Source organism: Rhinoraja longicauda, chromosome 2, assembly GCF_053455715.1.
Source record: "Rhinoraja longicauda isolate Sanriku21f chromosome 2, sRhiLon1.1, whole genome shotgun sequence".
Taxonomy (NCBI): domain Eukaryota; kingdom Metazoa; phylum Chordata; class Chondrichthyes; order Rajiformes; family Arhynchobatidae; genus Rhinoraja; species Rhinoraja longicauda.
Window position 1 is genome coordinate 5519671 of NC_135954.1, and position 14408 is coordinate 5534078.

A 14408-nucleotide genomic window follows, 5' to 3' on the forward strand; every position below is an offset into this window, starting at 1 on the left:
TATGAATATTGATTTCTCTAACTTCAAGCAACCCTTGCATCCCCTCTCTGTCTCTCCCCCCACCCTAGTTGTGGTACTAGTTTTGCTGATGTCCTGGTGAGTTTCATTGTCTGTAACCCCTTTTCACTGAGCCCACAGCTAACAATGGCCTGTTTCCTTTATCATTGTTACTTTTTTGCATATCTTTCATTCATTTGTTCTATATCTCTCTACATCACTGCTAATATCACTCGTTTCCCTTTCCCCTGACTCTCGGACTGAAAAAGGGTCTCGACCAGAAACGTCACATTCCTTTTCTCCCGAGAAGCTGTCCGACCCACTGAGTTACTCCAACTTTTTGTGTCTAGCTTCAGTGTAAATCAGCATCTGCAACTCCTTCCCAAACAAGCTCCCATAACTCTCTAGTTGTTGATGGGATGGATGAGTTGCCCGAATACAGCTGGGAAGAAACTGTCCCTGAACCAGGAAGTGTGTGTTTTCACACTTCTATACCTCTTGCCTGATTATGCTGCTGGCCTTGCCAAGGCAGTGTGAGGTGTTGAAAGAGAAAATAGCTTCTCCTTCACTTCTCGAGTATTATAGTGCTAGAAATGCTCATAATTATGTCCCACCTGCCTACAAACTCTTCGGCCCCCAATGTTCGTGTTGAACTTGTTACCAGGTCATAGTCATAGAGTGATGCAGTATGGAAACAGGCCCAACTTGCCCACACCGGCCAATAGTGTCCCATCTACACTAGTCCCGCTTGCATGCGCTTGATCCATATCCCTCCAAACCTGTCCTATCCATGTACCTATCTAACTGTTTCTTAAACATTACGATAGTCCCTGACTCAACTACTTAAACGATGGGATAGTCCCAGCCTCAACCACCTCTGGCAGCTTGTTCAATACACCCACCACCCTTTGTGTGAAAAGGTTACCCCTCGGATTCCTATTAAATCTTTTCCCCTTCACTTTGAAAGTATGTCCTCTGGTCCTCGATTCCCCTACTCTGGGTAAAAGACACTGAGCATCTACCCGATCTATTCCTCTCATGATTTTGTACACCTCTATAGGATCACCCCTCATCCTCCTACGCTCCATGGAATAGAGACCCAGCCTGCTCAACCTCTCCCTACAGCTCACACCCTCTACTGGCAACATCCTCGTAAATCTAATCTCCTCTGCTAGCACGTGATCCCTACCCCTCCGTTCCTTGCCTATGCCATGAACCATAAACCAAGATGGCGCCCAACCCAGGCAACTATTTGCCTGCTAATTAAGCATGCAGGTACAGCAGGCAGTGAAGAAAGCAAATGGCATGTTGGCGTTCATAGCGAGAGTATAGGAACAAGGAGGTCTTACTGCAGTTGAACATAGCCCTGGTGAGACCACACCTGGAGCACTGTGTGCAGTTTAGGTGTCCTAATATGAGGAAGGACAATCTTGCTATTGAGGGAGTGCAGCGTAGGTTCACCAGGTTAATTCTCAGGACGGTGGGACTGACATATGATGAAATAATATATTCACTGGAATTTAGAAGGATAAGAGGGGATCCTGACTGTGGCTGCTGTCTGTGCGGAGTTTGTACGTTCTCCACATGACCTCGTGGGATTACCCCGGGCGCTCTGGTTTCGTCCCGCACTCCATGGACATGTAGTTTTTGTCGGTTAATTGGCTTTGGTAAAGACTGTAAAGGTAGAGTGAAATTCATTTTTATATACAGTTCAGAACAAATATCGCTATACATAAGCACTTGTTCTGCCCTCTCCCCATGCCCCCTGACTCCGCTATCCTTAAGAGCTCTATCTAGCTCTCTCTTGAATGCATTCAGAGAATTGGCCTCCACCGCCTTCTGAGGCAGAGAATTCCACAGATTCACAACTCTCTGACTGATGAAGTTTTGCCTCATCTCCGTTCTAACCTCGGTACATGTGAGGATAATAAACTAAACTAAACTATCGTATCTGCCTCCACCACCAACATTGACAGTGTGTTCCAGGCACTCACCGCCCTCTGTCGGTGTTTTTGAATTAGATGTTTGAATTTTAGTGATTTCTTCATGATTTAATAGTGTAATTATCATGACACCATTTTCTGTGTACTGTAGTTTTAAAATGTGTTAGCTTACATAATCTTTGATTGTTTTTTATTTCTTTTTTTTGTAGATGGACACACAATTCTATAGCAGGTCAGTATAAAACACTGCACTGCTGCATTAATTAGTCTTGAGCACAGTTTTGGGCTATTTTGTTTGTTAGTCTTTGGCCCATATCCCTCTAAACCTGTCCTATCCATGTACCTGTCTAAATGTTTCTTAAATGTTGCAACAGTACCTGCCTCAACTACCTCCTCCGGCAGCTCGTTCCATACACCCACCACCCTGGTCTTTAGTCAGAAGGTGGTGAATCTGTGGAATTCATTGCCACAGAAGGCTGTGAAGGCCAAGTCAATTAATATTTTTAAGGCAGAGATAGGTAGATTCTTGATTAGTATGGGTGCCAGGGGTTATGACAATAGACAATAGGTGCAGGAGGAGGCCATTTGGCCCTTCGAGCCAGCACCACCATTCAATGTGATCATGGCTGATCATTCACAATCAGTACCCCGTTCCTGCCTTCTCCCCATACCCCCTGACTCCGCTCTCCTCGAGCTCTACCTAGCTCTCTCTTGAATGCATTCAGAGAATTGGCCTCCACTGCCTTCTGAGGCAGAGAATTCCACAGATTCACCACTCTCTGACAGAAAAGGTTTTTCCTCATCTCAGTTCTAAATGGCCTACCCGTTATTCCTAAACTGTGGCCCCTGGTTCTGGACTCCCCCAACATTCGGAACATGTTTCCTGCCTCTAACGTTTCCAATCCTTTAATAATCTTATGTTTCAATAAGATCCCCTCTCATCCTTCTAAATTCCAGTGTAAACAAGCCTGGTCGCTCCAGTCTTTCAACATACGACAGTCCCGCCATTCCGGGAATTAACCTAGTGAACCTACACTGCACTCCCTCAATTGGCAAGAATGTCCTTCCTCAAATTTGGAGACCAAAACTGCACACAGTACTCCAGGTGCGGTCTCACTAGGGCCCTGTACAACTGCAGAAGGACCTCTTTGCTGCCGTACTCAACTCCTCTTGTTATGAAGGCCAACATTCCAAAGGCTTTCTTCACTGCCTGCTGAACCTGCATGCTAACTTTAAGTGACTGATGATCAAGGACACCCAGATCTCTTTGTACTTCCCCATTTCCTAACTTGACACTATTCAGATAATAATCTGCCTTTCTGTTCTTAACACCAAAGTGGATAACCTCACATTTATCCACATTAAACTGCATCTGTCATGCATCTGCCCACTCACACAACCTGTCCAAGTCACCCTGCAACCTCATAGCATCTACCTCACAGTTCACACTGCCACCCAGCTTTGTGTCATCTGCAAATTTGCTAATGTTACTTTTAATCCCTTCATCATTCTAAGTCATTAATGTATATTGTAAATAGCTGTGGTCGCAGCACCGAGCCTTGCGGTACCCCACTAGTCACTGCCTGCCATTCTGAAAGGGACCCGTTAATCCCTACTCTTTGTTTCCTGTCTGCCAACCAATTTTGTATCCATGTCAGCACCCTACCCCCAATACCATGTGCTCTAATCTTGCCCACTAATCTCCTATGTGGGACCTTATCAAAGGCTTTCTGAAAGTCCAGGTACACTGCATCCACTGGCTCTCCCTTGTCCATTTTCCTATGGGGAGAAGGCAGGAGAATGGGGTTAGGAGGGGGAGATAAATCAACCATAATTGAATGGTGGAGTAGACTTGACGGGCTGAAAGGCCTTATTCTGCCCCTATCTTATGAACATGAATTTAACTGGAAACCTATCAAGTTGACATATGTGTGGATGTCTCCAAAGGTACAAACGGGGGATCGAGGTTGAGGTGAAGATATTAATTCCAAGAATCTTGTTGGGTTGGGTGGCCAGGGACATGATCAGGGGGCCGCCCATTTGTTATCAGCCAGTAGTCCCAACAAGCGGCAGACACTGGTATGAGAGAGGTGGCGGTACAGTGGGGAATCCTTACTTCAAACGTTACCTCCGCTGCAGCTTCCACGTTATCACCAGCATCTATCACTTATTTACCTTGCAGATGGGAAAAATAAATCGAGTGGAGTGTGTAAGCACTGCTTCCAGTTCCTTCGTCCCGGAAACCATCGGGTGCGGCTAAAACCCAGGAGAAAGATGACACCGCAAATAAAAAAGCTACTGCAACATCAGGCAGCCAACTGGAAACTGAACCTCAAACAGCAACGAAAACTGTGGAAATACTGGAAGTCTCCAAATAAACTGGTGAGGTTTGTGACAATCTTGTCAAAGTATTAATGTATGTCCAAATCTTGTTATTTTTCTTCTTGCATATTATGTTTCAACATTGCTGAGCAGGGTATTTTCAAATGCTGGCAACTTAGATCGTATGTCAAAATACACAAAATACTGTTCAGTGTAGTTTATTGTCACGTGTGCCGAGGTACAGTGAAAAGCTTTGTGGCGTGCTATCCAAGATTCAAGACTCAAGATAGCTTTATTGTCATCCAAATTGGACGAAATTCAGTCACCCACAGTCCAACAACAAAAGCATCAAAATAGGCATTAAAATTACACAACCCCCAAAACACACAAAAGAAACATCCATCAAGAAAACATCCATCACAGTGAGTCTCCTCCTCCAGTCCTCTCCTCACTGTGATGGAAGGCCACAATGTCTTTTCCCTTCTCCTGCTGTCCTCTCCCGCGGTCAGGTTGTTGTGGTTGCAGGCCGCGCCGGACGGTCCGCAGCGGGCCGAGCCTAAGGCGAGTGGCAGCCGCTCCCGCAGCCTCCGAAGACGGCCAGCTCCGCCGATGATAAGTCCGATCCGGGGCGGGCAAACACGCTGCTGCTGCCGCTGTTGCTGCACGTCGGGGCGGTCGTGGCTCCCGACATTGAAGCCCCCGCCCAGCAGAGAAATATCCCGCGGCCTATCTTAGGCCGCGCCGGACGGTGAAATGTCCGCGACCCAAGCCCCGCGATCCGGGGCGGGCGAACACGCTGCCGCTGCCGGAGCTCCCGATGTTGGCATCCACGCGGCCCGAGCCTAAGGCGAGTCGCAGCTGCTCCCGCAGCCTCCGAAGACGGCCGGCTCCGCTGATGGTAAGTCCGATCCGCGGGCTCTGCGAACCGGAGCCCTGGAGGCCGCCAGTTCCAGGAGTTGGGCCGATGGTAGGCCGCAGCAGGAACGGAGACACCACCCAGAAAACAAAGGTCGGGTCTCCGTTCGGAAGGGACACATATTTACAATTTTACAGTTCCCCCCCTCCCCCCCACATAGTACACAAACACAAAAACACGACATCACAACTACAATTAAGACAAAAAAACAACAAAAACACAAAGACAAATGGACCGCAGGTAAGCCGCAGCTGCTATGGCAGCGCCGCCATCCAGTCAGCGGAAAGACAATACATGATTACATTCGATCCATTCACAGTGTATAGATACATGGGTAAGGGAATAACGTTTAGTGCAAGGTAAAGTCCGATCAAAGATAGCCCGAGGGTCACCAATGAGGTAGATAGTAGTTCAGCACTGCTCCTTAGTTGTTGATAGGATGGTTCAGTTGCCTAATAACAGTGGGAAATGATACAATACGATAAAACTTTACTCATCCCCTGAGGGAAATTGGCCTGCCGACAGTCACAACACACAAGGAACACAAAAACTTGAAATTAAAAGTGAAAACAAACAAAAAAAAGACAAGCAACATTTTGGCTGGCTGCCATGTGCACAGCACCTTCACTGGAACAAATGTACAAACAAACGAACAAACACAGACTTATCCCCTGGGCATAGGATTTTGAACTAGAATGCTCCCCTCCCCAACACTGGGTCCCCCTTTGTTCTCCCACCGTCCCTCACAGCGGTTTCCCCCCCCCCCCCCCCACGTCAGGTCCCCATTGTTCTTCACGGTGGTTCCCCCACGCTGGGTCCCCATTGTCTTCCCCTCCCCCCTCACGCTAATCAACCGCGAGGCCCCACCGCCAACTCTAAACTAAAAAAAAAATAAGCAAAGCACTGCAGCAAATCAATATGTTGTACTTCACTGCACAAAAATATAAATTGCACAAATAGCTTTAAGGTGAATAGGGAAAAGATTTAGTAGGAACCTGAGGGGTAACTTTTTCACGCAGAGGGTGGTGGGGTGTATGGAACAAGTTGCCAGAGAAGGTAGTTGAGGCTGGGACTATCCCAACATTTAAGAAACAGTTAGACAGGTACATGGATAGGACAGGTTTGGAGGGATATGGACCAAGCACAGGCAGGTGGATCTAGTGTAGCTGGTCATGTTCGGCGGTGTGGTACGAAGGGCCTGTTTCCACACTGCATCTCTCTATGCCTCTATGCTGCTGGCCTTGCCGAGGCAGCGCTTGGTATAAATGGAGTCAATGGAAGAGAGTTTGGTTTGTGTGATGATCTGAGCTGCATCCACAATCTGCTGCAATTAAAGGTGTATAAAATCATGAGAGGATTAGTTCGGGTAGATGCATAGAGTCTCTTGCCCAGAGTGGGTGAATTGAGGACCAGAGGACATAGGTTTAAGGTGAAGGGGAAAAGATCTAATAGGAATCTGAGGGGGAACTTTTTCATACAAGGGTGGTGGATGTATGGAACAAGTTGAGGGTTCGGACTATCTCAGCTTTTAAGAAGCAGTTGGACAGATACGTGGATAGGACAGGTTCAGAGGGGTATGGACCAAATGCTGGAAGGTGGGACTAGTGTAGCTGGGACATGTTGGCTGGTGTGGGCAAAGTGGGCTGGGGGCCTGTTTCCAAGCTGTGAGACTATGACTCTATGACACTGCCCTTTGTGTTTAAAAAAAAAAGCAATCGAGTTCCTGTTCAATCTTTCCCCCCCCTCACTTTAAACCTCTGTCCTCTTCTCGATTTCCCTATTCTGGGAAAGAGACCATGTGCGTTCTTGCGTATTAAGTTTGAACTTTGCAGAGCAAGGTATTTCAGTTTGTACGTCAAAATGCACAAATTAGTGCATGTAACAGATTTGATGACATCTTTTTCTTCCAAAAAAACAAGTATTTGTACGCATTGCTAACTCGATGAGTCAAATATCCTGAAATTGTTTTCTCTGCAGCACTGATTTTTTTTTTTAGATTTTCCTGTGGAATTGAGTTAAACGCAAGCTTTATGGAGTTGTGATTTCAGTTTGTGTAGGAAAGACTGCAGATGCTGGTTTAAATCGAAGGTAGATACAAAATGCTGGAGCAACTCAGCGGGGCAGACATCATCTCTGGAGAGAGGGAATGGGTGACGTTTCGGGTCGAGACCCTTCTTCAGATGTCAGGGGAGTTGGCGGGACAGAGATAAAATGTAGTCGGAGACAGTAAGGCTGGTGGGAGAACTGAGAAGGGGAGGGGATGGAAAGGGAGGCAAAACAAGGGCTACTTGAAGTTAGAGAAGTCTAACTTCAAATAGACTTCCAAGCTTGAAAGGGTTCAGAAAAGATTTACGAGGATGTTGCCAGGACTAGAGGGTGTGAGCTACAGGGAGAGGTTGAGTAGGTTAGGTCTCTATTCCATGGAGCGCAGGATGGTGAGGGGAGATCTTATAGAGGTATACAAAATCATGAGAGGAATAGATTGGGTAGATGCACAGAGTCTTTTACCCAGAGTAGGAGAATCAAGGACCAGAGGACATAGGTTCAAGGTGAAGGGGAAAAGATGTTATAGGAATCCGTAGGTAACTTTTTCACACAGAGGGTGGTGGGTATATGGAACAAGCTGTCAGTCAGAGAGTTGTGAATCTGTGGAATTCTCTGCCTCAGAAGGCAGTGGAGGCCAATTCTCTGAATGCATTCAAGAGAGAGCTAGATAGAGCTCTTAAGGATAGCGGAGTCAGGGGGTATGGGGAGAAGGCAGGAACGGGGTACTGATTGTGAATGATCAGCCATGATCACATTGAATGGCGATGCTGGCTCGAAGGGCCGAATGGCCTCCTCCTGCACCTATTGTCTATTGTCTTCCCCCTCACGCAGGGTCCCCCTTGGTTCTCGGCGACACGGCCTGGACACCTCGGGGAAATACGGAATAGTTGAGGGGAGACGATAGAAGTATATAATCATGGGAGGCAGAGGGAAGACAGTCAGAATTTTTGTTTTCCCAGGTTCCAACACTAGAGGGCATAGCTATAAAGTGAGAAGAGGAAAAGTTAATGGGGATGTGCAGGGGAAGTTTTATTACACGGAGAGTGGTGGGGGCCTGGAATGCATTGGTACCGGTGGCGACAGGGGCAGATACGATATGGCATTTAAGAGGCTTTTGAACAGGCACATGGGAGTGCAAGGATTAGAGGGACATGGATCATATTCAGCTAGACATCATGTTCGGCACAAACGTTGTGGGCCGAAGGGGCCGTTCCTGTGTTATACTGCTCTATGGAAAAACAGCTAAAGTATTCAAGGACCTTTTCCCACAATGATCATTCCTCTTCTGCCACGCTCCCACCTGGCAGAAGACATAGAGGCTTGAAAGTGCGTGCTACCAGACTGGGGAACAGTTTGGGCGACACAGTGGTGCAGCACTAGAGTTGGTGCCTTACAGTGCCAGACACCCGTGTTCCATCCTGACTCTGGGTGCTGTTTGTCCGGAGTTTGTACATTCTCCCCGTGACCTCCGTAGGTTTTCTCCAGGATCTCTGGTTTCCTCCCACACTCCGAAGGCGTACAGTTTAGTAGATTAATTGACGTGGTATAATTGTAAATTGTCCCTGGTGTGTGTAGGATAGTGTCGGTGTGCGGGGATTGCTGATGGACGCAGACCCGAAGGGCCTGTTTCCGCACTGTATCTCTAAACTAAACGATAGTTTCTTCCCCTCTATTACCATAAGTTAGGGTGCAGTCCTGATTTTCTATTCGACCTCATTGCGGATATTGGACTGTTCTCTGAAACTGTTATGCCACAATTCTAAGACTCAAGCCTTTGTGCATGTATAGAGGTCCTGGAATTAATGGAATTTATACGATGTAAATGTGAGCCAGTAGTTCGACTCAGAGCAATTGTGAAAGACGAATAGTGCAAGGCATGGATAGAGTGGATGTGGAGAAGATGCTTCCACTGGTGGGAGAATTGGAGGGAGGAATGGGGTTAGGAGGGAGAGATAGATCAGCCATGATTGAATGGCGGAGTAGACCTGATGGGCCGAATGGTCTTATTCTGCCCCTATCACTTATGAGGGACAAGTAGGAGTGGCTATGTCTAGAGGTCATAGCCTCAGAATTAAAGGACATTCCTTTCGGAAGGAGACGAGGAGGAATTTCTTTAGTCAAGAGGGTGGTGAATCTGTGGAATTCATTATTGCCACCGAAGGCTATGGAGGCCAGGTCAATGGATATTTTTAAGGCAGAGACAGATAGATTCTTGATTACTACGGGTGTCAGGGGTTATGTGGAGAAGGCAGGAGAACGGGGTTAGGAGGGAAAGATAGATCAGTCATGATTGAATGGCGGAGAAGACTTGTTGGGCCGAATGGACTAATTCTGCTCCTATCACTGATGAGCATGAGCCATTGTCATTTAACAGCGGATTCTGCCATTCCGCTTTGTGTTTTCATTCTCGCTGCATAATCCTCGAATTAATTGGTACTTACAAAAATTGTGTATTTTTCAATTGCCACAAGCATGTACTTACGAGCAGGTTGTCAGCACTGCTCCATTAATAACCCTTGGCAATCCATCACATAATGACTCAGTTCTATTATCCTCCTGTATTAATTATTCACTCCATATTCTGAATATTGCAACACAAATTCTGTAGGTTGGAATCGGCAACTTGAGATATTTGCATTTAAATTGGTTTAGGTTGGATTTGAAGGTTATCCAGCAAATTTTGATTTTTGTTTAGTTTATTGTCACGTGTACCAAGGTGCAGGGGAAGTGTAAGAAAATAACTGCAGATGCTGGTACAAATCGAAGGTATTTATTCACAAAATGCTGGAGTAACTCAGCAGGTCAGGCAGCATCTCGGGAGAGAAGGAATGGGGTGACGTTTCGGGTCGAGACCCTTCTTCAGACTGAGAGTCAGGGGGGCGGGACAAAGGAAGGATATAGGTGGAGACAGGAAGATAGAGGGAGATCTGGGAAGGGGGAGGGGAAGAGAGGGACAGAGGAACTATCTAAAGTTGTAAAGAAGGACTATACATGGTCACAGTCAAGCCGTGCCCACTGCAGATACTGGATAACAGGATTAATGTTTGGTGCAAATGAAGCCGGGGCGACACAGTGGCGCAGCCTTAGAGTTGTTGCTTTACACGCCAGACTTAGGAATTCTAAAACAAAAACATGGAAGAAGTCTGCAGGGCAGACCGTACCAGTGGAATGAGAAACAGAGTCAGTATTTGGGTGTCACAATGGCGCAGTGGTAGAGATGCTGCCTCCAAGTGCCAGCAACAGGGGTTCGATCCTGACTACGGGTGCTGTCTCTATGGAGTTTGTACGTTCTCTGTGTGACCGTGTGGGTTTTCTCCAGGTGCTTCAGTTTCCTTCCTCACTCCAAAGATGTACAGGTTTGAGGGCGTGCAGCGTAGGTTTACTAGGTTAATTCCCGGAATGGCGGGACTGTCATATGTTGAAAGACTGGAGCGACTAGGCTTGTATACACTGGAATTTAGAAGGATGAGAGGGGATCTTATCGAAACGTATAAGATTATTAAGGGGTTGGACACGTTAGAGCCAGGAAACATGTTCCCAATGTTGGGGGAGTCCAGAACAAGGGGCCACAGTTTAAGAATAAGGGGTAGGCCATTTAGAACTGAGATGAGGAAAAACTTTTTCAGTCAGAGAGTTGTGAATCTGTGGAATTCTCTGCCTCAAAAGGCAGTGGAGGCCAATTCTCTGAATACATTCAAGAGAGAGCTAGATACAGCTCTTGAGGATAGCGGAGTCAGGGGGTACGGGGAGAAGGCAGGAACGGGGTACTGATTGAGAATGATCAGCCATGATCACATTGAATGGCGGTGCTGGCTCGAAGGGCCGAATGGCCTCCTCCTGCACCTATTGTCTACGTTAATTGATTTTGGTAAAAGATTGTGTGTGGGATACAGCACCCGAGGTCAGGATCGAACCTGTGTCGCTCCTCGGGGATGATGGATTAGGGAACGGTTGCAGAATCCAGGTCTCTGCGCTTCATTTTGTCGATGCAGCCACGTGTGCCATTGTGTGCATCAAGTGGCATACTTGGTCACATTGATTTTTAACATCAAAAATAATTCAAGGACTCTGAACAACAAAACTATTCATGTGAATGCCCTGGTTTTCTCTGTAATCGGGAAATTAGGGTATCCATATGAACAAAAATAGTTGTGTTCATTTGGATGCCCTGATTTCCTCTGTAATTTTTAATCCTGTAGTCTAAACGTCAAAGAATTTTTTTAAAAAAATGTGTCTAATATCTTCAGAGGACTTGAATGTAACCTGCTTTTGATTAGGGTTTTTATTTCTCAAGTTGGCATCAGAAAAATATGACATTTTGTAGGGAACATGTTGGAGAACACTATATTGAAAATAGACACAAAGTGCTGGAGTAACTCAGTGGGACAGGCAAAATCTCTGGAGAGAAGGAATAGTTGGCGTTTTGGGTCGAGACCCTTCTTCAGACACAGTCAGGGGAGAGGGAGACTAGAGATATGGAAGAGTAAGGTGGGAAAACGATAGATCAAAGCAGGCAATGATTAAGGAAATGGCTCATTGTTAGTGAGAAAAAGGTGACACCGAAGCATACAATCAGGAAAACAATGAACCATTCTCCATTTCCTCGATCAACTTCTGCTTTGATCTGTCATTTTCACACCTTACCCTTCTGTACCTCTAGTCTCCCTCTCCCCTGACTCTAATTCTGAAGAAGGGTCTGGGCTGATCGTCCCCAGTCAATAACCCGTGCCTGCCTTCTCCCCATATCCCTTGATTCCACTAGCCCCTAGAGCTCTATCTAACTCTTTCTTAAATCCATCCAGTGATTTGGTTTCCACTGCCCTCTGTGGCAGAGAATTCCACAAATTCACAACTCTCTGGGTGAAAAAATTTCTTCTCACCTCAGTTTTAAATGGCCTCCCTTTTATTCTAAGACTGTGGCCCCTGGTTCTGGACTCCCCAACATTGGGAACATGTTTCCTGGCTCTAACGTGTCCAACCCCTTAATAATCTTATACGTTTCGATAAGATCCCCTCTCATCCTTCTAAATTCCAGTGTATACAAGCCTAGTCGCTCCAGTCTTTCAACATATCACAGTCCCGCCATTCCGGGAATTAACCTAGTAAACCTACGCTGCATGCATCTAGTGTGTCCAGTCCTTTCATAATTTTATATGTTTCTATAAGATCCCCTCTCATCCTTCTAAACTCCAGTGAATACAAGCCTAGTCTTTTCAATCTTTCCTCATATGACAGTCCCGCCATCCCAGGGATCAATCTCGTGAACCTACGCTGCACTGCCTCAATTACAAGAATGTCCTTCCTCAAATTAGGAGACTAGAACTGTACACAATACTCCAGATGTGGTCTTACCAGGGCCCTATACAACTGCAGAAGAACCTCTTTACTCCTATACTGAAATTCTCTTGTTATGAAGGCCAACATTCTATTAGCTTTCTTCACTGCCTGCTGTACCTGCACGCCAACTTTCAGTGACTGGTGTACAAGGACACCCAGGTCTCGCTGCACCTCCCCTTTACCTAACCTAACACCATTGAGATAACAATCTGCCTCCTTGTTTTTGCCGCCAAAGTGGATAACCTCACATTTATCTATATTATACTGCATCTGCCACGCATCTGCCCATTCACTCAACCTGTCCAGGTCACCCCGCAACCTCGTAACAGCCTCTTCACAGTTTACACTGCCACTCAACTTTGTGTCATCCGCAAATTTGCTAGTGTTGCATCTAATTCCCTCTTCGAAATCATTAATATATATGGTAAACAGTTGCGGCCCCAACACCGAACCTTGCGGTACTCCACTCGCCACTGCCTGCCATTCTGAAAAGGACCCGTTTACTCTTACTCTTTGCTTCCTGTCTGCCAAACAATTTTCTATCCGTGTCAACACCCTACCCCCAATACCATGTGCTCTAATTTTAGTCACCAATCCCCCGTGCGGGACCTTATCAAAGGCTTTCTGAAAGTCTAGTTACACTACATCCACTGGCTCCCCTTCATCCATTTTCCTTATCAATCCTCAAAAAATTCCAGAAGATTAGTCAAGCATGATTTCCCTTTCATAAATCCATGCTGACTTGGACTTATCCTTTTACTGCTATCCAAATGCACCGTTATTACCTCTTTAATAATTGACTCCAGCATCTTTCCCACCACCGAAGTCAGGCTAACTGGTCTGTAATTCCCCGTTTTCTCTCTCGCTCCTTTCTTGAAAAGTGGGATGACATTAGCTATCCTCCAATCCACAGGAACTGCTCCTGAATCTATTGAACATTGGAAAATGATCACCAATGCGTCCACTATTTCTAGAGCCACCTCCCTGAGGACCCTGGGATGCAGATCATCAGGCCCAGGGGATTTATCATCCTTCAGTCCCATTAGTCTACCCAATACTATTTCTTGCCTAATGAAAATTTCTTTCAGTTCCTCTATCCCCCTAGATCCTCTGTCCTCCAGTACATCTGGGAGATTGTTTGTGTCTTCCTTAGTGAAGACAGATCCGAAGTACCTGTTCAACTCTTCTGCCATTTCCTTGTTACCCATAATAATTTCACCCGTGTCTTCCTTCAAGGGACCCACATTTGACTTTGCTACTCTTTTTCTCTTAACATATCTAAAGAAGCTTTTACTGTCCTTCTTTATAATTCTTGGCCAGCTTCCCCTCGTACTTCATCTTTTCAGCCCGTATTGCCCGTTTTGTTACCTTCTATTGTCCTATGAAAGTTTCCCAATCCTCTAGCTTCCGGCTACTCTTTGCTGTGTTATACATCTTTTCTTTTAGTTTTATTCCAAAGCAGGGGCTTTGTAGCCAGTTCCACTGCAAGGCTCCTGAGGGAAGTTGGAGTCAGAGGGCAGGCCCAAAGGAGGGCAATCAAAGAACTTGCAAATGCCGCCGAACGGAGGGCAGTGAGCAGTCACTGGCTGTGGCTGAAAAGAAAAGATACTGTCTGGGCTGCCACGTGACCATCTGGAGGCTAACCATAAGACACACACCCAGGTCTGATCACCCTGCGGTGGGCCAGCCTCGACTGAGGGTGTCTTGTGATAAAAGGCCGAAACACCCAGTGACGTTGACGTACACAACTGAAGATGTGTCGGAATGGTAGCAACATCACCTAGTGGTCACCCCTAAGAACAACACCAGTCAATTGTAGTGCAAACCTTAGGGATTGTAACATCTAG

General features: G+C 46.3%; 1 protein-coding gene across 1 annotated transcript in view; it reads left to right on the forward strand.

Annotated features, from left to right (window-relative positions):
• rmp24 (ribonuclease MRP subunit p24) overlaps window positions 1-14408 on the forward strand; it is a 62185-nt gene that overhangs the window by 8475 nt on the left and 39302 nt on the right. The window contains exons 3-4 of the mRNA XM_078414424.1: window positions 2150-2172; window positions 4123-4322. Coding sequence (XP_078270550.1) covers window positions 2150-2172; window positions 4123-4322 — 223 coding nt within the window. The remainder of the gene's footprint in view (window positions 1-2149; window positions 2173-4122; window positions 4323-14408) is intronic.